Source organism: Barbus barbus, assembly GCF_936440315.1.
Source record: "Barbus barbus genome assembly, chromosome: 12".
Lineage (NCBI taxonomy): Eukaryota > Metazoa > Chordata > Actinopteri > Cypriniformes > Cyprinidae > Barbus > Barbus barbus.
The window spans coordinates 30481906-30503951 of NC_136740.1; the positions used below are offsets into that span (position 1 = coordinate 30481906).

Genomic DNA, 22046 nt, shown 5'->3' on the forward strand with positions numbered 1-22046 from the left:
CAACCACATCAGAGCCATCTCTTAAGTTTTTACAGCAAATGGGGCAAGTTTCTTGGTTTACAACAACATGACTCATGGTCAAAATTGCATTTGGAGTGTACTTTTTTCTCAAGCTAATTCAACAATGTCATCCTCTCTTAACACACTCACACATTGTTGGCCTTTTTCATGTGTTAGAAATCTTGGTGGAGGGGTGGGTGGTTTAAGTAGTCAAGGATGAATTTTGTTTGAGCAAAATGGTATACACTGTGCTGCCAACAACATTTCAATGAGACAAGAAATATCAAATGTCAGTATTCTCTTCCACCATCTTCTGAATTCCTGAAAATTGTGAATTTAGTTTTGTTGGGATAAGTATAATGCCACCTTTATACTCAAAACATCTATAGAGGATGCATTACATATGTATTACCTTATTCAAATTGAAATGAGTGACCATTTTAGAGGGTTCACACACAGGCCTCTGTTCGGGCTAATTCAGAGTTATTTATGATCAAAGTTATACAACTCCAATTTAAGTTACTTTTGGGCGCAATAACTTTTACATTGAATGTCAAGTCTGTGTTTTAGCAAAAAAAAGGGTGTGTGTCCAAAACCACTTACTGAGTAGGAGTTACATGACATAGGCTAAATCGTTTACATCTCTGGTTCACCCCAAACAATGATAAAACCTTACAGTAATCTCACAAAATCATGTATTCCATAAGTATGTAATCATGTCAGTGCAATTTAGACAAGTCCAATGGATTCATAGACCAAGAAAACATGGGGTTAGACACCAAGATTACTTGGCTAGGTCAAATAATGAAGGAGTTAGGATATTTTAAGGGCTTCCTGCCCATCTTGGACACCATCTTGAAAATTACACCTTTCTAGTGGTCAAACTTTGGTAAACTTTTAGAATGTTGTTAAGGACACCTAATACTACAAAAAACAACTGAGAAACCTTTTGTTAGAATTTTTTAGGGTCAGGTGGGTTTTTTTCATATATGCAGCCGCCTAAAATAAAAGATCAAAAGGATTAACAATGCAGATAAATTTCACAGCCTTCTTTGATCATATTTACCAAGGGTGCCGATATTTTTGGCCATGACTGCACATACATACGTATATACATCCACATATACATGACAGCTGTAGGAATGATTGTGGACGTTTGAGATGAAGGGGCATTTACCTGTTGACCCGTCGAGGACACTTATCAGGTTTGATGTCCACTTCATAGTGGTACACATCCATTTTTGGGATTTCCACCTCAAAGTAGTTGGCAAGCAGCTTGATGGGTTTGCCGACGGTGCCCATGCCCGGCCTGCGGGGTGCCTGGAACACCTGCTGCAGGGGTGGGGGGTACGGCCCGATGGGCACTGTGGACGAGAGACAGACAGACAGACAGAGAGAAAGGTCATTAAGCAGACAGGAGGTTATAAGAGCGAGACACGGTGAAAAGAGGAGTTCAGGGGGAGTTTGGGGGATTATGGGACTAGAGATATGGTGACAGGAGTGTGTATGGAAACGGGACAAAAGCAGGGGAAAGAAACAAAGAGGATGGTGACTAAAATGGGAAGGGGGTGGGAAGGCAAAAACTGAAAAAAGGGGGGGGGGTCACATGACCCTTTCATGAGGCAAGTCGCACATTAGCTGAGCTCTGTATATATTACCGTCTTTTACTGTTGTTCGTCGCCTTTTTTTACATTTGGGGTAGTTTTTAACATTTGTTGTTGGTCTGGAGATGTCACACAGTCAGAAACTCGCTTATCTTTCACCATCATCCTCACCAATTAAGAAGAAAACAAAACCAGCAGACATAGAAGACAATATGGCGATCACTATAAAATGATTTGGGTACATTTTGAAGGCTGAATTAGCAGCAATGCACACCGAATTCGCCTCTCACATGACTACACACCGGCCGTCTGGATGCCCTCGAGCAGCAGGTGACTGATCTACAGGACCGCAGCAAACACAGTAATCTCCGCCTGCTGGGACTACCTGAAGGGGCCGAAAAGGATGACCCGATCGGCTTTCTGAAACGGTCAGCCGATCTGGATCTCATCACTTGAGGGCAGAGATATCGAGATCGAACGCTCGCATCGAGTTTACTCCAGAGCGTCAAGGGATCACTCCAAACCGCGAGTGTTTCTCTTCAAACTGTTACGCTACAACGACAGGAATTTGATTCTAAATGAAGCAAGACGCCGCGGTCCTGTGAAAGTGGGTGACGGTGCGATGTTGAGCTTCTTCCCCGACTTCTCTCCCGCGACGGCAAAGAAGCGGAGCTCCTTCAGAGCAATACGGAAGGAACTGTAATAGGCAGATCTGCAGATCATTCTTCAGTATCCAGCTACTCTGAAGATCGTCATGAAACACGGTGAGACCAAACTAATGCACTCACCGGACGAAGCGCGTCAACTCCTGAGCTCCATTCCCGCTCCTCATTCTCCTGGGATGGACGTGGCATAAGGGTTTGATGATACTGAGTGACTCAAATTCTGATTTACTGATCTAGATCTTCATGTGACAGACGTCTACTGGCAGTTATTCATGTAAGCTAGGAAACTTGGTATCACTAATGTACAGTTTTCAATGCAATTATGTTTGTTTCCTCGTTATGGAAAGTATACATAATTTATTTTATTTTTTTTAACCCCACTTTATCACTCGTGTGAATTCGAAGTTATTCTGTTCTCTTATAATAGGGCTAATGGTGGTGTTCTAAAGAACCAAACGGTGCTACATAAATACAGACATACAACAATGAAGTAAAAAAACACTATAAACCTATACACCACTAACAACCAGACTTTCACCCCAGTCTGTAAAAGTTTTATGGGGTGGGTTTTCTTTATGTTAGTGGGTTTTTAAAGGCAGACTTGATTTAATTAATTTGCGGTGGTATAACTTTCTCTCATTTGTTCAGTTCACTTATTTGTTTGCTAGTAATAACTGAAATTAATATAATAAGTTGTAATGTCAATGGTTTAAACGGCCCCCATAAACTTACAAGTTTTTTTTACAACTACTGCAACGAAAAAAGACATTGCAACGACATTGCTTTGATCCAGGAAGCTCATTTGTGGATGGATGATGTTCATGGCTGCGGCTGAAAATGGAACTAAAGGTGTTTTCATAACTGTTTGAAGAAATTTTCCATTTTCGACAGAAATGGTGATAATGCTGACAGAATTGCCTGTACATCCCTTTATGGAAAGTAATTCTCCCTGATCCTAACAGATCATTCTGTTGTTTGTGGTTCAGTTGTTTGCTCTTTTCTCCTCGTACAATCATGCAGTCCATTGTTGTTTTTGTATTCATGTATGTTTTTTTTGTTTGTTTCTTTTACTGTACCGTTTGCCTTTTAAATAATTTTTTTTTTTAAATGTCACAAAAAAATAAATAAAGGAGGATGAGGGTAAAAGTATACTTAAGAGTGAACTCAAATCTAGTGTGCAATCGACAGCCATTCTGACCATCATTCAATAATCAGAGCAAGCAGCACAGATGATTTCCAAAACTTTTCACACTTTTCTAGTGTTTTTGCCATATTTAAACAAGATGTGGAAGATGCTGACTTCTACACAAACACAAAAAAATAAATATAGTGTAGTAATAATATAATGTGCATTGATATCATATCAGAATTGGTATGTCAACCTGATGTTTTAAAACAGACTCTAAATTCTGACTGGGTGACATTAATGAACTTCAGATTAATACTATATTAATGTAGTAGGTTGTTATTGGCAACCATAAACTCTTAATAAAAAAGCTTCGGCTTTAGTTTAAAGCCCCAAAGTTCTGCATTGTCTTGCATTGTTTGGGACACGTCCTGCTCTGTATTCTCACATCACTGCATGTGTCTTTGACTCCAGGAGTGATGTTGTGTAATAAACAATAACATATGAATAACCATATAATCACGTACAGATAGGATAGCAAAATAAACAGACTTATCAACATTTAAAATGGAGGTGAAAACACCTTCCATGTGTGTTGTTGTTGTTGTTAAAGGTCATGTGTCCAATCAAACTCTACTTTGTTTTGCCGGAAATTAATTTGTCACTTTGCTAGTCAAATTAGACAGATGTCAACGGCTGTGTGACAGGCCCTCACCCTCAAAACTAATACTAATACACAGAAATACACTAGCAATGAAGCAAAATATGGTTTGAGCAGACAGTCAATCACCAACTGCAAGAAATCATAAACATTATGAAGATGTTTAGAAAGCAAAACTGTCAAGCCTGTACCATGGTAATCATTTTTAATATTCTTGTGTCTAGTGTATATGAAATTGAATCATACTAAACAAAATGTTTGGTATTTTTGTGCATTTTATTCTCTCTCTTTTTTCTCATTCTCGTTTCAATTATAGTTAGCTAAAACTAAATCCATAACAAACTTTCGTTACTTTAAATAAAATAAACTTTAAGTAGATTCATATATTTAAAAAAGCTTAAATCATCTCATTTTCATTTAGTTTAGGTCAAATTTAATAAAAACCATTATAAATTTTTTCTTTAATGCCACAAATCATTAGGATATTAAGTAAAGATCATGTTCCATGAAGATATTTAGAAAATTTTCTACTGTAAATATATCTAAACTTAATTTTTGATTACTAATATGCATTGCTAAGAACTTCATTTGGACAACTTTAAAGGCGATTTTCTCAATATTTAGATTTTTTTTGCACCCTCAGATTCCAGATTTTCAAATAGTTGTATCTCGGCCAAATATTGTCATATCCTAACAACATTCAGATGATGCATAAATCTCAATATATTGACCCTTATGACTGGTTTTGTGGTCCAGGGTCACAAGTTTGAAAACAGTCATTTTGCAATTCATGTCGGTGACGCTAGTGGCACAGAAATTACACACGTTAACATTATGATAACCAGTTTTGTTGCCCAAAGTAAAATCTCCATCTCGAAGTGTTGATGCCTTTAACCTCTCTGCCCATGAAGAACACTCCCTCTGTCATAAAGACCCCAGCTGCCCTCCTTCCTGAACAGGGGGAGCCAGATCAGAGGAGCCCCCCTCGCCTCCACATCAGCACACACAAACACAGGGGCCCCAAAACATTCCCAGCCTCTCCATAGCAACCGCACAGCAACACACATTGTCATGGAGATCAGGAGACCAGGGATACGTGGGGGTTTTGGGAGAGCTGGACCTTGGCCTTATTCATCGTATAGTGTCAACGAGCACCTCGACATTACGCAGAGACAAGGTCATCAATCTTATCCTTCCCGGCCCGCTTTATAGCTCGCCTATGATTTAAGAGGCGCTTCGGAGAACTCTCGTACGCTTTTTTCTGCAGGATATATACTCTGCTAAGTCTTGATCAATGGCAAACTCTATGTTCCTACAGCAGAGCGAATGCAGGCAGCGGCAGATGGCTAGAAATGGAGCCAGATCTCAAGAAACCAGTAAACAATGGCGGCTCTCTGTTAGGGCTGGCTGATAGATATACATACATATAGATAGATAGCTATATATAGATGTGTACATAACATATTTGCTGCTGATATAAGGCTAAGCATCATTGGGAATATTGAGCGCTTTTCCCATTATATTAACGAAATGCTGTAGTCCAGCTCTATATCAGCTTCTTCAGCCAAATAAATTCAACATTTACAATATATTTATCAATATAATATCATATATTAAATTAATGTAAACATGACAACTATTTTAATGCAATTTAAACTTGTTAGAACTTGATTCATTTCGTTGCATCAGTTCAAACTGTTCATTTCAATGAATCAATTCAAAACTCTTTCATGGAAGTTTCTGCATTTTAACACTTTACAATAAAGTTAACTAAACATCTACAGCATTAATTAATCTTAATTTTCAAAAGCGATCGGACATGAACATTTTTATTTATTAATCATTTATTAATCTAGTTAACCTTAGTAACATTTTTAAGATCAAAGTTATATCAGTTAACATTCATAATGCGATGTGAACTGACAAGTATTTTTATACATATTTTGTATATTACATATATAATGTTCAATGTAATGTTATATTAACATTTAACAAGGTTAATATAAATTCAGTAAAATATATTGCTCATTGTTAGTTTATGCATTAACTAATGTTAACAAATAAGACCTTATTGTAAAGTGTTACCGAAAAAATTTACAAAATGATTTATTATTTAATATCAAATGATTCAATATCTACTGAAAAGCAGAGGAAACATTGATTTTTAACAAAATTCCAATTCTTCTCGCCTCTCTTTAAGCCATTTCAGAACAAATGCATAAATATAAGGATATATTAAATATCATCAAAAGGCTGCAAAACCCATTTTGTTATATATCAGCCCTGCTGTCCATAGTAAGGAAAGCAGGAGTGGGCAGAACTGTGACAGAGGAACAGAACCAATATTTTGGTCTGGAGTCCCAGATGTCCTGCTATTGAGGGCTCAAGAGCATAACGCACTGAAGTGTGCAAGATCCACAGAGACGCCACCTGGCCGGTGCACAGCCCCCGTGACCCTTCCCTTGCCACTCATTAATAAAGGCCACCCTCAGAGTCACACAAACAACTACATCAACACGTTTTGCTCGAGCAATGTGGGCTTTTCATGACCAGGGTGTCTGAGATACATACTGTACGCAACCAAAACTACTGACAGTAAGTAACTAAAAGAGAGCTATCACAATGACAAAAGTGCCTCAGAAAAGTGAAAGTCTGCAAAAATAATAATGGTTTCAAACAGGTTTCTCAAACAATCCTGCCCATCTGCCATTGGTCAGAGCAACAGATAGTCCCGCCCCAAACTCACAGCACTGGTTGAGTCAATGCTTCGGTTGTGATGCTCAAATAATTCAATGAAAGAAGTTTAGTTGTAAATGTTGTCGGCTCAGATTTAAATCTGAAAGTCTGATCTCCAAGTAAACACTTTAACATAAAAAACTTGTGAAGTGGAACACAAATATTTGTATTTATTTTATTGTTTTACTAGAATTTGACATGGTTTGTTTCTTATTTTCCATGATCAGAAATCATTTTAACCATTTCACACAGCTTTACACATCCAGTGCAACTTTAGGTCAAACTGACACTTTTCTTTATCTGCTTTATAGGCATCCTTTGAAACAGTTCATAATTTATCCATTAAATGTTTGTAAAATTAAATAAAATCATATTCCCAAAACCCACAGCAGCAGCCAGGCAGCTTTTATCCCTCCTAATATAAATCATTTATCTGGTCGTATGCCGCAGAGTCTCGTGCATTTATACTGTTAATGGAAGTGAAATTGGTAACATTGGACTGAGCCACATTTTAGCAGGATCAATAAAGACCCCTGGGGGTCACTTTCCCCTGCTGCATCTGCTGAAGGCGGGCTTCAACCTCATGTCTTCCCACGACCCCTGACCTGTGACAATCTCCCTGATTCCCTGCATTATTTTCCCCTTAAGCACATATGAACTATCGTACACCTTTACATTAACTTCCAGGTCTCACCTAGTAGTGAACATTCTAAAAGACTGTTACAATGTGTCATTACGGAATGTTACAATGTATCCTTATGAAATGATACAATGTGTAGCAATAACATCCCGCGGAAACATTCGAACATTCGAAACAACTTATAAGATCCCGAACCCACCAGCGCCAGATGGTCCCGGCTCCATCCCATCCACTGAGCCACAAAGGGTTCACCAAATTCCGGATGCTCAATCGCCACGGCGCCCGGCCCTGCAGGCTGGAAGCGTCCCCGACTTCCAGCCTCCTTCCCTGGGCGAGCGGGATCGTCTCCGCCGCCGCTGCTGGAGCCCCCCAAACCCGCAGGAGCTGAGAGAGAAACAAAAGCGCCTTAGTTCCGATCCGTAACGACCCGCTCCTCCAGGCTCTATCCGGGTCGGGCTGCTCTGGTTTGGGTTGTTGTGCCTCCTGCTCACCGTTTAAGCAGGACCCACCAGCGGAACAAAAACGCTCGACCCCTCCGTCACCCCCCACAGACCGAGAGCGCTTCTGCTTCTTCTTCTTCTTCTTCTTCTCCTCCCACTGCTGAGATTCTTGACTGTAGATGGTCTGTTTTGTGCTCGCCCTCTAGTGTGCGCTTGAAAATCCCAATTCATTCATTCATTCACAGAATGACAGCATACTGCATACTACGCACTATAGACTAGGCTACATGCTGACCCCTTTCAGTGTAGCGGTTTGCGAAACAGCTTCCTAAACTTAAGTGCACTACATGGATTATTAAAAAAAAAAAAAAAAAAAAACTTATACTTTAAATATTTGCAAACATATTAAATGTATAGTTATTATATGTGTGATTATAAATAAATTATAAATAAAATTGTAAGCTTAAAACAAACAACTAGGCTGTTTATTCTGTGCAATGCTCATATGTTTACACTTTAATATTATACACAAGTAAAATATTAAGACCTATAACATTTATTTATTTATTGTATGTGATGTGAAGTGACCAGCAGATGTTGCTAGCATGCCTAGCAAGTCATTATTTCGAGAAAGTTTCTCATTATTACGAGAAAATAATAGAAACAATACAGCAAGGGCAGCTTCATACATCAGGCTGTCAGGAAACTGAACTCCCTCCCGTCCAATCTGTCTTTGAAGTACAAAGACAGATTGAACCAAATTCAGTACATAACTTAATGATCATGCATACTGTATAGAGGCATTCAGGTGGACCCAAAATATGAATGCAACGCAAAACAGCAACTCTTATTCAGCATTTTCTATAACTGTTTTCTATAGGAAAGCGCTTAGCATGCAACTTTGGGTGTTGTGTTCAAATTCTGGGTTCTTATGCTTGCCTGTATGCATGATCAATAATACTGTATCCTGAATTAGTCATTGTACTTTAAGCCACATTAAGCATTTTTCACATTCACATGTCCTGCAAGAAGCGGTGTGGGATGCTGAAGATCAAGCGATTGCTGTGGTAACGAAGAACTACGCTTTGAGCTAGCGAGAGGAGATTGGGCTACTGTATAAACATTGTGGGCTTATGCATGTGATGCATGAAAGTGACAGCTAATAAAAACTAACAAATCATCAAAATCAACATCTGTTCGTTAAGTTTATATGTGTAATGGCTTTCATTTCTTCATAAAATGTGTGTGATTTTTGTTGGAATATATTCCTCTATATCTGAAGCCATGAACTTCATTGTCTGGCAGAGTAACAAAAGACTACATGCAGATCATTTATCTGAAATCGTTATTTAATGATTATACAGCTTTAGATTACAGAACAAGCAATGTTTGCGGTGTTCCTGCATGGCTTTGACCAGCAGATGTTGCTAGCATGCCTAGCAAGTCATTATTTCGAGAAAGTTTATCATTATTACGAGAAAATAATAGAAACAATACAGCAAGGGCAGCTTCATACATCAGGCTGTCAGGAAGCTGAACTCCCTCCCGTCCTTGTCCACACATCGACACAATTCTAACATTTTTGGCTCTATACACCACCACAATGGATTTCAAATGAATCAAACAAGATGTGCTTTAACTGCAGACTGTCAGCTTTAATTTGAGGGTATTTACATCCAAATCAGGTGAACGGTATAGGAATTACAACAGTTTGCATATGTGCCTCCCACTTGTTAAGGGACCAAAAGTAATGGGACAATTGGCTTCTCAGCTGTTCCATGGCCAGGTGTGTGTTATTCCTTCATTATCCCAATTACAATGAGCAGATAAAAGGTCCAGAGTTAATTTCAAGTGTGCTATTTGCATTTGGAATCTGTTGCTGTCAACTGTCAAGATGAGATCCAAAGAGCTGTCACTATCAGTGAAGCAAGCCATCATTAGGCTGAAAAAACCAAACAAACCCATCAGAGAGATAGCAAAAAGGCGTGGCCAAAACAACTGTTTGGAACATTCTTAAAAAGAAGGAACGCACCGGTGAGCTCAGCAACACCAAAAGACCCGGAAGACCACAGAAAACAACTGTGGTGGATGACCGAAGAATTCTTTCCCTGGTGAAGAAAACACCCTTCACAACAGTTGGCCAGATCAAGAACACTCTCCAGGAGGTAGGTGTATGTGTGTCAAAGTCAACAATCAAGAGAAGACTTCACCAGAGTGATTACAGAGGGTTCACCACAAGATGTAAACCATTGGTGAGCCTCAAAAACAGGAAGGCCAGATTAGAGTTTGCCAAACGACATCTAAAAAAGCCTTCACAGTTCTGGAACAACATCCTATGGACAGATGAGACCAAGATCAACTTGTACCAGAGTGATGAGAAGAGTATGGAGAAGGAAAGGAACTGCTCATGATCCTAAGCATACCACCTCATCAGTGAAGCATGGTGGTGGTAGTGTCATGGCGTGGGCATGTATGGCTGCCAGTGGAACTGGTTCTCTTGTATTTATTGATGATGTGACTGCTGACAAAAGCAGCAGGATGAATTCTGAAGTGTTTCGGGCAATATTATCTGCTCATATTCAGCCAAATGCTTCAGAACTCACTGGACGGCGCTTCACAGTGCAGATGGACAATGACCCAAAGCATACTGCAAAAGCAACCAAAGAGTTTTTGAAGGGAAAGAAGTGGACTGTTATGCAATGGCCAAGTCAATCACCTGACCTGAATCCGATTGAGCATGCATTTCACTTGCTGAAGACAAAACTGAAGGGAAAATGCCCCAAGAACAAGCAGGAACTGAAGATGGTTGCAGTAGAGGCCTGGCAGAGCATCACCAGGGATGAAACCCAGCGTATGCGTTCCAGACTTCAGGCTGTAATTGACTGCAAAGGATTTGCAACCAAGTATTAAAAAGTGAAAGTTTGATTTATGATTATTATTCTGTCCCATTACTTTTGGTCCCTTAACAAGTGGGAGGCACATATGCAAACTGTTGTAATTCCTACGCCGTTCACCTGATTTGGATGTAAATACCCTCAAATTAAAGCTGACAGTCTGCAGTTAAAGCACATCTTGTTTGTTTCATTTGAAATCCATTGTGGTGGTGTATAGAGCCAAAAATGTTAGAATTGTGTCGATGTCCCAATATTTATGGACCTGACTGTATATCTGCACAGTTTTGTTTATTTATCTGGTTTGCACTCTATCTATTCTGCCATGTGTCTTATGCCCCTTCATCTATCTCTTTTTATTTATATTTTTAATTTTTCTACAATGTCCTCAGTCTGATAAGCTCCTCTTGCACTATATATATATATATACATACATACATACATACACTCTATACATATACACATATATCTGCACAGTTTAGTTTTATTTACCTGGTTTGCACTCTATCTGCCATGTGCCTTATGCCACTTTATCCATCTCTCTCTTTATTTTTCTCCAATGTCCTCATTTGTATATCTGTATAGTTGTATGTACATATGTTTAAACTGTATTTATCTGTATTTGAACGTCTCTGTCAGTGTTTAATGTTAACTGTATGCACCAAGGGTCTGAGAGTAACGCAATTTCAATTCTCTGTATGTATGTGCTGTACATGTGGAAGAATTGACAATAAAGCTGACTTGACTTGACTTGAAAAATTATTATGAGAGAGAGAGAAAAAAAGCTAGTTTAGTGTCCCTACTAAAAGTTAGGGAATTATTTTAAACAAACGAAGAAATAAAAATAAATAAACTTGTTTAATGTTTAGCCCTTTTTTGTTTTAGGACTTTTATACATATTATATTTTTTTTATGAGGGGTATGATTTCTTTCTACACCCCTCACAGTTTTTTGGGTTTTTCTTTTTTTTTTTGCATTACAAAAAATGTATGAAAAAAAAACACAACAGAAATGCCGAACGTTACGTATTTTTTATTCATATTACTCGTTTAAACATGGTTTAAATTTCAGGGAAGTTTTGCATTGGTCGAATAACTATTTTATTTTGGCGTTTACCGTCGCGTTTCTGTGTCGTCATTTCCTGTCAGAGGAAGAAGGCGTCATCCTACAGAGAGGCAGTGAGTTGGAGCTTTATTATGATTTATTAAAAAGCAGCGTATTAACGCTTTAAATCAAACTTTGAATGAAAGCCTCCTTTTAATGAACGAGATTACAGTGACAGTCTATTTTAAGATCGTAATGATGTGATATTTAGGATAGTATGCGCGCTCTCGTGCCTTCCAATCATGTCTTTATTAAAATATTCAGATTTAATATGAATTTAATATGTTTATTTACTGATGTGGTTACAGCTGTCTGTGTTTTTAGGTCGGTAAGGTTTAATATATTAATAATAATTAATATTAATATATTTTTTCCTATTCATGTTGTCAAAAGAGATTGAGATTTATGATATTTTAATACATAATTAATCTCACGAGGACCATTTCAGGTAAACTGTCATTATACATTGTTTCTGTCAGTTATTAAAAAATTATTAACAGTTTACATTGAAATAGACTTAATAGGGTAATTTAAACTGAGGAAATATGTATATATTTGTAAGTGTTCATTTAGATCCAGCAATTCTACTTTTATTTAATTTTATTATATTTATATTTAATTAGCCGTCTACCACCCTGCTCTATAGACATCGTTTAATCATTACTGTAATTATATTTAATTCTATTCAATGATATAAATGGTTGAAGATATAGTTAGATTACTACAAAGGCAAAATTGCAATGAATAAATAATTGATTAAAATAAGTGCCTCTTTATGGTTCAAGATGCGTTTTAACCATTTCTCAAAAATCCTTGCCATTACTATGCATTTTGTAGCAGTAACTCTTTTTTAAATGATTTTATTTTTTACAGAAAGTACTGTCATGTCGTGGATTCGAGAGCGCCAACTATCCTTTTTAGAAAGGCTCACTGCCAACATCCTAAAGGTGCTTTTCAGAGGATCTGTAAATTGAACCGAAACAATGATCTAACACCTTAATGACTTTCTTAAACTCTTTTTATATCTCAGGCAGGGCCTATGCCCAAACATGTGGCCTTTATCATGGATGGTAACAGGCGTTTCGCCCAAAAGGCACATGTGGAGAGGCAGGAGGGTCACTCGCAGGGTTTTGAGAAACTGGCAGAGGTGAGTATGCAGATAATAACAGACTGATATACCAGCCAGATGGATTAAATGACCAATATTTTGCCAATTTGACTGCTTGACCGATTAACAGAAGTGTTAAATGTTCCCTTTTCTGTCAGTTATATCAATGGATAAACTATTTTTTCAAATATTTGAATGAATTTTTTTGAATGTTAATTTTATTTCAGTAATTTGTGTTTTCTCATTGGTCTTTAAATTGTATTGCATTACTATTCAAAGGTTTGGGGTCTGTAAAATGATTTAAATGTTTTTTTGAAACAAGTCTCTTCTGCTCACCAAGGCTGTGTTGTTTTGATCAAAAATACAGTAAAGACAGTAATATTGTAAAAAATTATTGCAATTAAAAAAAATAAAAAAACTGTTTTAATATATTGTAAAATGTAATTTATTCCTGTGACCAACCTTCAGTCTTCAGTGTCACATGATCTTCAGAAATCATTCTAATATGCTGCTCAAGAAACATTTCTGATTATTATCAATCAGAAATGTTGATACACCATGATACATTTTATTTTTCAGGATTCTTTGATGAAAAGTTCAAAAGAACAGCATTTATTTGAAATAGAAGTCTTTTGTAACCATATAAATGTCTGGACTGACACTTTTGATCAAATTGATGCATACTCGCTGAATTAAATTTTTTCCCTCCAAAAAATCTTACTGACTCCAAACAGTGTATATATGTATGCTCAATCTCTTAATATATAATGTTGAAACTCCCATAGACGCTCCGCTGGTGCCTAAACCTGGGCATTCACGAGGTGACCGTATATGCATTCAGCATTGAGAACTTCAAGCGCTCCAAGGAAGAGGTGGATGGTCTGATGGAGCTGGCCAAACAGAAGTTCAGCCGCCTCCTTACAGAGCAGTAAGTGGCTCCTGCACAAGATCTCTTCACCTTATTTGATGGCTAAATGTCTATGCAATCTATATGTGAATTTGTCCTAATTCCTAGGGAGAATCTGGAGAAGCATGGTGTGTGTGTTCGTGTGCTGGGAGATCTGACTCTTCTGCCTACAGATCTGCAGCAGCTTATTGCCAAATCTGTGATGGCAACTAAAGCACACAACAAGTAAGCACTGCATGATGCTGTTTCATTAGTTTGACCTTCTATTGTATAGAAATTCAAAATTAATATAATTTTTTGTAACATTGCCTAGGCCAGGGCTGTCCAAACTCCTGGAGGGCCGGTGTCCTGTAGAGTTTAGCTCCAACCCTAATTAAACACACCTGAAGCAGCTAATCAAGCTCTTACTAGGCATACTAGAAACTTCCATGTAGGTGTGTTGAGGCAAGTTGGAGCTAAACTGCAGGACACCGGCCCTCCAGGACCAAGTTTGGACAGCCCTGGCCTAGCCCTACTCAATAAACAAGTACACTTTGCACTCTATTTTGTAAAACACTGTTCAAAAGTTTGAGGTCTAAGATTTTTTTTGTTGATGTTTTTGAAATAAGTCTCTTCTGCTCACCAAGGCTGCATTTATTTGATCAAAACTACAGTAAAAACAGTAATATATTACAATTTAAAATATATTTTTTCGATTTGAATATGTTGTAAAATGTAATTTATTTCTGAGGTGCAAAGCTGAATTTTCAGCATCATTACTCCTGTCTGCAGTGTCACATGATCCTTCAGAAAAGAACAGCATTTATTTGAATTAGAAAACTTTTGTAACATTATAAATGTCTTCACTGTTACTTTTGGTTAATTTAATGCATCCTTACAGAATAAAACTATGAATAGTTTATGATTAAAAAAACATTATTTCTGTTTTAGAGCATGATGTATATCCGATGCATTTGCTGAAGTTCATCCTTCTCTTATGTTGTTGACCGGTTCTCTGTTTGTTTATGCAGGTGTTTTCTGAATGTGTGCTTTGCATATACCTCAAGATATGAAATTGCAAATGCAGTGAAGGAAATGGCATGGGGAGTAGAGCAGGGCCTGATAAAATCCAGGTAAACTATGTACTTTTGACATAGTGTGAGAAACATATTTTAACCAGCTTTTAATGCATGTAGAAAAGTCTTTAATGAAGTGAACTCACTTAAAGAGTTTAGTATAATTTTGCCAGAAAAAGTTTTAGAATTTTTATCATATGTTAATATAAAAAATCTTGTGTAATGTAACTTGTGTTTGTTTGTTTGCTGGTTTTTATTGTATTTGTTATACTTGTATTTGTTTTTATTGTTTTTGCCATGAAAATAGCCTAAGATGCTGACATGGCATTAAATAAAAACACACTACTACTATACATGGTGTGAGAAAACAAGATTTGCTCCTAATTACAGCTGTTTTATTATCTGTAATGTATTCTTCTCTGTGTGATGTGTCAGTGATGTGTCTGAAGTGCTCCTCGGTGAGTGTCTCTATAGCAGTAATTCTCCAAACCCCGATCTGCTCATCCGTACGTCTGGAGAAGTACGTCTCAGTGATTTCCTACTGTGGCAGGTAATGGAGACTTTCTTTAGTCAGTATCTTGCCACACAAATACAGCACTTACACAAACATACAGGATTTTAGTTTAGATGGCATTCTTAGTTTGATTCACTCTGGAACAATCTGTAATTGTATATAATTACAATTAGTCTTTCTTGATGAATATGATAAAGTCAGGTCAATAAAGGAATGGTTCACCCAAAAATGAAAAGTGCAGAAAATGTACTCTCAGGTCATCCAAGATGTAGATGAGTTTGTTTCTTCATCAGATTTGGAGAAATGTAGCATTACATCACTTTCTCAGCAATGTATGCTCTGCAGTGAATGGGTGCCGTCAGAATGAGAGTCAGCTGATAAAAACATCACAATAATCCACACCACTCCAGTCCATCAGTTAACATCATTTGAAGAGAAAAACTGCATGTTTGTAATAATTCCATCAAGACGTTTTTAACTTTAAACTTCCAGTATCCAGCTATTATACAGCTATTATAATCATTATTATTCCTCTATCCATAATAACGCTTCCTCCAGAGAAAAAGTCCTTTAGTCTGAATCAGAAGAGAAATCTGCACAGCTCAAGCACCGTTTAGAAGCCAAAACGGCTCTAAACAAACATTTGTATGGATTTTGACGTGAGAGACAACAGGAGATGCCGGAAGCGTTATTATGTCTTATGGACTCATAGTTTGGCTAGAAACAATGTTTTAAACACCTTAACGAGGGATTGTTTCTGATAAACACGTAGCTTTTCACTTTTCAGTATGTTAACTGATGGACTGGAGTGGTGTGGATTATTGTGATGTTTTTATCAGTTGTTTGGACTCTCATTCTGACGGCACCCATTCACTGCAGTGGATCCATTGATGAACAAGTGAAGGAATGCTACATTTCTCCAAATCTAACTCCTCTACATCTGTGATGGCCTGAGAGGGAGTACATTTTTCAGCAAATTTTCATTTTTGGGTGAACTATTGCTTTAAGAGCTGTAATAATTCCCATCACTAATGGCAGCTGAAAGTCTGGCAGCGGTCCTATAGATATCTATCTGCCTTGTCCATTGTGCATTAAGCTTGTATTGCTCTTAATGTTTATGTTCCCCTGCAGCTTTGAGATGATGAATGTTTTTCATATACCTTCATTATCTTATACTCCACAGACCTCATATTCCTGTCTAGTGTTCCAGTCGGTCCTGTGGCCGGAATATTCATTCTGGAATCTATGTGAAGCTGTTTTGCAGTACCAGCTGAGTTATCGATCTCTCCAAGTATGCCATAACTCTTTTGTCATCCTGTTTTATGGTGATTTACAACTTATTTAGGTAACCGCTACATTGTTACCTGGAAACACTGGGTCTCAACTAAATCTTACCATTTATTTTTTTTTGCTCATTTAGTTGCTGCATTCATTTAATCAAAGATACAGTAAATTAGTAATATATTGAAATATTATTATAATTTAAAATAACCTTTTTTATGTGAATATATTTTAAAATTACATTTAGAAATAACTGTTTTAATATATTGTAAAATATAATTTATACCTGTGATGCAAAGCTGTATTTTCAGCATCATTACTCCAGACTTCAGTGTCACATGATCCTTCAGAAATCATTCTAATATACTGACGAAACATTTCTTATTAGTATCAATTTTAAAATCACTGATAATCATTTACAATATGGCAAATTTATTAATATAAAAACAAGGTTAATGAAAAATATGGAGACTTTTTTTTCCTTGAAGTTTTTCTGTTCATATAAATACGAAATATACCATGCGATTATTGGTGAATGAGACCCATTGACTTTGTAATATTTTTTTGGACCATTCATGGTCATGTAGGCTTCTTAGATTAGTATGACCTTATTATAAAAAAAATGCAACAAGCATGAACGCACAGGATATTGGATTACAGCATGTACCGTTGTTGCTTAATGCACGTTTTTGTAAATGTTACTACTATTGTTTCCTTAAATGATTTCCTGAAAACAACTTTTAGGAAGTTCCAAACTTTATTTAAAGTTTAGTAAAGATGCAAAAGCACAAACATGAATTTTATTCCGTTCACAAGTGCCGTTTCATTCATATTTCCATAAACGCACATGTTGGGTGTTGCAGAAAGCTCGAGATCTGCACAGAGAAGGCCAAGCGCTGCAGCAGATGGAAGCGGATCGCACCTCTGTGGCTGAGCTCCTGCAGTATCGTGGGAATGGAAAGCCCATGGATGCCCAGAGTCGACAGAAAGAACTGCTGAACTACACCGCCAGCCGAGAGGAGAGGGTTCGCTGCTTTCTCAACGCCCTTCAGCACAAGAGAGACACTTTCTTCAGTGATTTAAGCAGCCAGGCTGTTGTGGCTTAGCAGTGAACTTTTTTTATGTACTGATCTGTAAATACTTTAAATCTGGAAGGATGTTTTACCCCGTTTTATGGGGCACTGGATATGTATGCTTGATATTGAAATAGAAATGATCTTATCTTCAAATAAATTCAGTTTGATTGATTGATCCCATGGGCTCTTTTTTGGACTAGAAATGCTGTGAAATACAATAGGTTGAATCTGATTGATCTCATTTGAATTTTTCAGGTTAAAAATAAAATAATTAAAAAGATTTGTGGACTGATTTGACCAATTCATTGAAGCCTCACAAACGGTTAATTCACAAATAAAAAATTACTGTGCAAGAGCATCTAGACAAGGGGGGAAAAAAGCATATTCAATCTAGATTTTTTTTAACTGACTACTTTCATGTTGTAAAGGTAAATTGCAGTAACAGTAACATTGTTACAAAAAAAATTATATATGCACACACACACATATATACTGTATATATATATATAATACATAGAGGGTTTCTGCGGCTCTTGAAAGGATATTAATTCAGCCTTTCACAAATTAAGGCCTAAAAAGGTCTTATATCAGAGCAGAATGTCTTTAATTAAAAAAAAAACTTCCTGTTTTTTTGCTTTATTTTCCTATACAAATATCTAAACATTGTTAAATTCAGTTGCATTAACTTGAGATGAAGAATGAAAATGTGTCTTCCTGTTTGCAGATACTTCATTTTGATCTATTCCTCATAAAACAAGACTTACCTATCATTTTCTTATCATCTTTAGACATTTGCACTAGAAAACAAGACAAGACTTTTTTTTGCAGTGTGATCACAGGGTGCAGTAAAATGTGTTTCCATATTATAGTGTTTGGGAGCAGCAATGCATTAACCAGTAATGGAGATCTGTTGAAAGTATTTTCAAACTTTGATGCATTGTGAATACAAGATATTTACATTTGGAGACGCTATTGTGTTCTATTCAATTTATTCCGTAATGTACTTTAGGCTACTTGTTTTTTTTAAAGGTGTATACACACACACACACACCTGTAAAGCTATGTAAATAATGCGTATGTGTGTCTTAACCGATGTCTACCACGTTTTGTCTGTAATCGTTTTTTATTAGTATTAAATTGCCGGTGTGATTGCACTGTGTCCAGCAGAGGCGCCGTTCTTACCAAGACAAGCAGCAGCTTCTGTCTGAGCTCTGAAAGCTGAGCGGGGAATTCGGTCACTGTTGCTTTAAGCGATAAGCGACGCCCAGCGATACGTCACCACCCTCGCAGCCAATCGCTGCACGGAATATGCTAAATCTGGTTTAAACCGGTTTCTATCTTAAATTTCAATATAAAAACTTATTAAAACATATACAGCCGTTATTGTATTTTACGCGAGACGCTGTGAGGCGTGCAGGTTGTCGTTGCTCAGGAGCACAATATTTACACAAATATTCAGATTTTTTGACATTTTTCGGGTTTTTCTGCAGTCAAGATGCCCAAAAGAAAGGTAAGGATGCACTGCGATTTTTTATATTTCTGAAATTAATAATTTATTTAGGTATCTGCACATATGTGTTTGTATTTTTGACATGTTTCGTTGCTGTGGTCGTCTGGTTGTTTTATATAATGGCGGACAGTCGATTTTTACACATTCACCGCGCTGTGACGGAAACAGCAGCAAAAAACACGACTTTTAACCGAAAATAAAATCACACGGGCGTTTTAAAACCGACAAATACTGTAAGCTATAAATGTGCATTAATATTTCTATAATTACTCGCGCAAAACACATCCTGTAAGACCCTCTGAACACTAGATAATGTAAAAGGAGGGAACTTACGATGCGAGTTCAGCTCTTGCGGTTAACTATCGCTAATATAAACATAAGCCTTCAAATCTAATGAGATATGATCATTTAACACCGCAGATGAGAAGCTCGCTGTTAATCATTTAGCTTGATATGCGTGTGTATTATCGGTTTGATGAAGTATAATTTGTGTTATATTGTTTTAGCTGCTCTTGTTGATGTGCGTTACTCCACACTGCCATCTTTACAGCACCTGTGTCTTATAAAGACGGTGCTTTCCTACTTATTCGCGTTTGGACTGTGTGTAAATGTTATTTTTTACATCTTGTGTCAACGTTCAAACGTGCTTTTGTGCGATTTACAGTGGTTTCGTGGGGAAAACAAAGGGAGTATACACTGAGAATCGCCCCTCAGTCGTTTAAAAGGCGCGTAGTGTGATGCTGGCAAACAAAAGGAAGCCGTCTTGCCCGCGCGCACTGACAGCCCGGATTTGAATTTGAATATGCGCGGGAAGACTGCAGAAATAAAGTCATCCGTTATGAAAACTGCGGCTTGTCGTCTATGACGTAACGCGCGCAAATGTTACAGAGAACGTTCTATTTTTTTATTTAAATTTTTTATTTTCGACGAATGTGTTATGTTTGCTTTATATATAGCACTATATATTTGCGATTTCCAATACGCTTACGGGTTTTGATTTGTTTTGTTTTTTTTACAGATTGATGGTGAGAAGGCCGCCAAAGGCAAGGAGGAGGTTTGTCCATTTATGTATTTTTAATTTTTTTTATATTATTGTATGCATGTATATATATTTTATTGTCTTCTATAGTATTTTTGGCTTATATCAGGCTGCAAGCCTTATAAAAACTAAAGCAGAGCGTATTTCTGTGTAAATCAAGTTAAATTGACATTTCTTATTTTATTCTTAATGTAACTTACCCTGCTTGATGAATAATGACCAGACCTTTTTTATGCATACATTAATTTACATCGGCCATTGTAGACATATTCACTTCAATAGCCAATTAACTTTTGTTTTCAGTGAAATATAATAAAATTATTTGGGTACATCATATTTTTTTTTTGCAGCCAACAAGACGCTCCGCAAGGTTGTCTGCTGTAAGTATCATCTTTAGGATCTATTTAATAAATAAATAATTTATGCTAAAGTTTTCTTTGTCTAACTCATCTCTGAATTGATTTACAGAAACCAGCTCCTCCTAAAGCAGAACCAAAGGCCAAAAAAGCCGCCCCCAAGGTAAAGATGTACTTATAATAGTAATTTAGTTCCACTGATGACAGATGCCTTGTTAAGCATCAAACCGCTAAGGTTGGTGTCTGTTATTATTTCTGCAATCATATTTATTGTCGTTGGCTACACAGAAGCCAGCCAAGGGGAAGAAGGGCAGCAACCCTGCTGAAAACGGAGATGCCAAGGCAGACCAGGTCGGTCTGAAAAGCGCTTTAAAGAGATATAAATACATACTTCTGCTTTTTGTTCACTATATCTGTTCTAGCCCAGCAACTAATTAGTGATGCGTGTAAAGCTTGATGATCACTTTGGAACTGACTTTTAATTTCTTTTTAATCTCTTTCTTCTAGGCACAGAAGGTTGACGCTGCTGGCGATGCCAAATGAGAAGCTAATGGGTGTCTGATCCTTCTATGTACTTGGTGACTGTACAGTTTGAAATAACTATTTTTTACCAAGTTTTATATTAAGAATAACATTTGTAGTTGACTTGCTTTTTATGTGCTGATTGAGTTACTATATTTCATTCATATCCATTTCTATCCCATTTTTTAATCAAGCTGTCTATATCTTGCCAAAACAGTAAATCTGTTGGCAAAAAGCAAGAATACTGTCCTAAACTTTTTTTTTTTTTTTTTTTTTTTTTTTTTATCTATCTATCTTTCTTTCTTTCTTGGATTATCTTTGGATTTTATGCACCAAACATTCTCAAAAGGCAGCTTAAGAGTGTTTGTAAAATGTTTCAGAAGGGTTTTCACCATGTTCTTAGCATTTAAATGTACAAATACTGTGTTTTTATTTTTTTTAAGGACGTTACAATTAAATTGTCACTAGAAAAAAAAAAAGTAAATAAGGCAACAATGTTGAATAAATTTACAATGTGAACCTTCGATTTCTTTAGAGCTGTGTTCTGAGCTTGTCTTGTTTTTTAAGTTATGTTCTGCAAGCGTGGAAGGATATTGATTGACTCTTAAAATGCTTTGTTTTAAATGGTTTTGAATAAAAAAATAAATAAACTGTCCAGAAAAAAATAAATCGTTGTTTGTGTGTATATTTATAGATCTTATATATGTATAGTATTGATAATTTTGTAATATACTCGCAATATTTGAACATATATCATCCGATGGTCATCTCATAGCAGTTTACAGATGCTCTCTAATATAAGCAAATTGCT

General features: G+C 36.8%; 3 protein-coding genes across 5 annotated transcripts in view; 2 read left to right on the forward strand and 1 right to left on the reverse strand.

The window, feature by feature from the left end:
* The window catches only part of LOC306877752 (protein argonaute-1-like), a 65640-nt gene extending 57601 nt beyond the window's left edge, over positions 1-8039 (reverse strand). Inside the window, exons 1-3 of one of the 2 annotated variants that reach the window (XM_079429696.1) lie at positions 7924-8039; positions 7632-7816; positions 1178-1364 (exon numbers count right to left, since the gene is read on the reverse strand). In XM_079429696.1, the coding sequence (XP_079285822.1) occupies positions 1178-1364; positions 7632-7656 (212 nt within the window). In that variant the 5' untranslated portion in view covers positions 7657-7816; positions 7924-8039. The remainder of the gene's footprint in view (positions 1-1177; positions 1365-7631; positions 7817-7923) is intronic. The other variant, XM_079429697.1, reaches the window with a different exon arrangement.
* A 3870-nt stretch (positions 8040-11909) lies between these two features.
* LOC306878046 (dehydrodolichyl diphosphate synthase complex subunit DHDDS-like) lies at positions 11910-18066 on the forward strand. 2 transcript variants are annotated; one of them, XM_079430140.1, is made up of 9 exons: positions 11916-11941; positions 12741-12814; positions 12898-13014; positions 13761-13903; positions 13991-14107; positions 14893-14994; positions 15373-15487; positions 16635-16742; positions 17596-18066. In XM_079430140.1, exons 2-9 carry the CDS (start codon positions 12752-12754, stop codon positions 17836-17838), a joined length of 1008 nt encoding a protein of 335 aa, XP_079286266.1. In that variant the 5' UTR covers positions 11916-11941; positions 12741-12751; the 3' UTR covers positions 17839-18066. The 2 variants fall into 2 exon arrangements, with proteins under 2 accessions (XP_079286267.1, XP_079286266.1); XM_079430141.1 differs by lacking the exon at positions 12741-12814 and having other exon boundaries at positions 11910-11941; positions 17596-17983.
* Positions 18067-18993: 927 nt separating this feature from the next.
* On the forward strand, positions 18994-21893 carry LOC306877804 (non-histone chromosomal protein HMG-17-like). Its single transcript, XM_079429779.1, has 6 exons — positions 18994-19318; positions 20337-20372; positions 20708-20737; positions 20826-20876; positions 21002-21064; positions 21221-21893. The coding sequence occupies exons 1-6, from the start codon at positions 19304-19306 to the stop codon at positions 21254-21256; spliced, it is 231 nt and encodes a 76-aa protein (XP_079285905.1). The 5' UTR covers positions 18994-19303; the 3' UTR covers positions 21257-21893.
* The last annotated feature ends 153 nt before the right edge of the window (positions 21894-22046 follow it).

Coding starts and splice junctions, on each gene's coding strand:
- LOC306878046 (XM_079430140.1), top strand. CDS start 12,752: ATGTCGTGGATTCGAGAGCGCCAACTATCCTTTTTAGAAAGGCTCACT. Junction 12,815..12,897: donor TCACTGCCAACATCCTAAAG/GTGCTTTTCAGA, acceptor TTTATATCTCAG/GCAGGGCCTATGCCCAAACA. Junction 14,995..15,372: donor CAGGGCCTGATAAAATCCAG/GTAAACTATGTA, acceptor GTGATGTGTCAG/TGATGTGTCTGAAGTGCTCC.
- LOC306877804 (XM_079429779.1), top strand. Junction 20,373..20,707: donor CCGCCAAAGGCAAGGAGGAG/GTTTGTCCATTT, acceptor TTTTTTTTGCAG/CCAACAAGACGCTCCGCAAG. Junction 20,877..21,001: donor CCAAAAAAGCCGCCCCCAAG/GTAAAGATGTAC, acceptor TTGGCTACACAG/AAGCCAGCCAAGGGGAAGAA.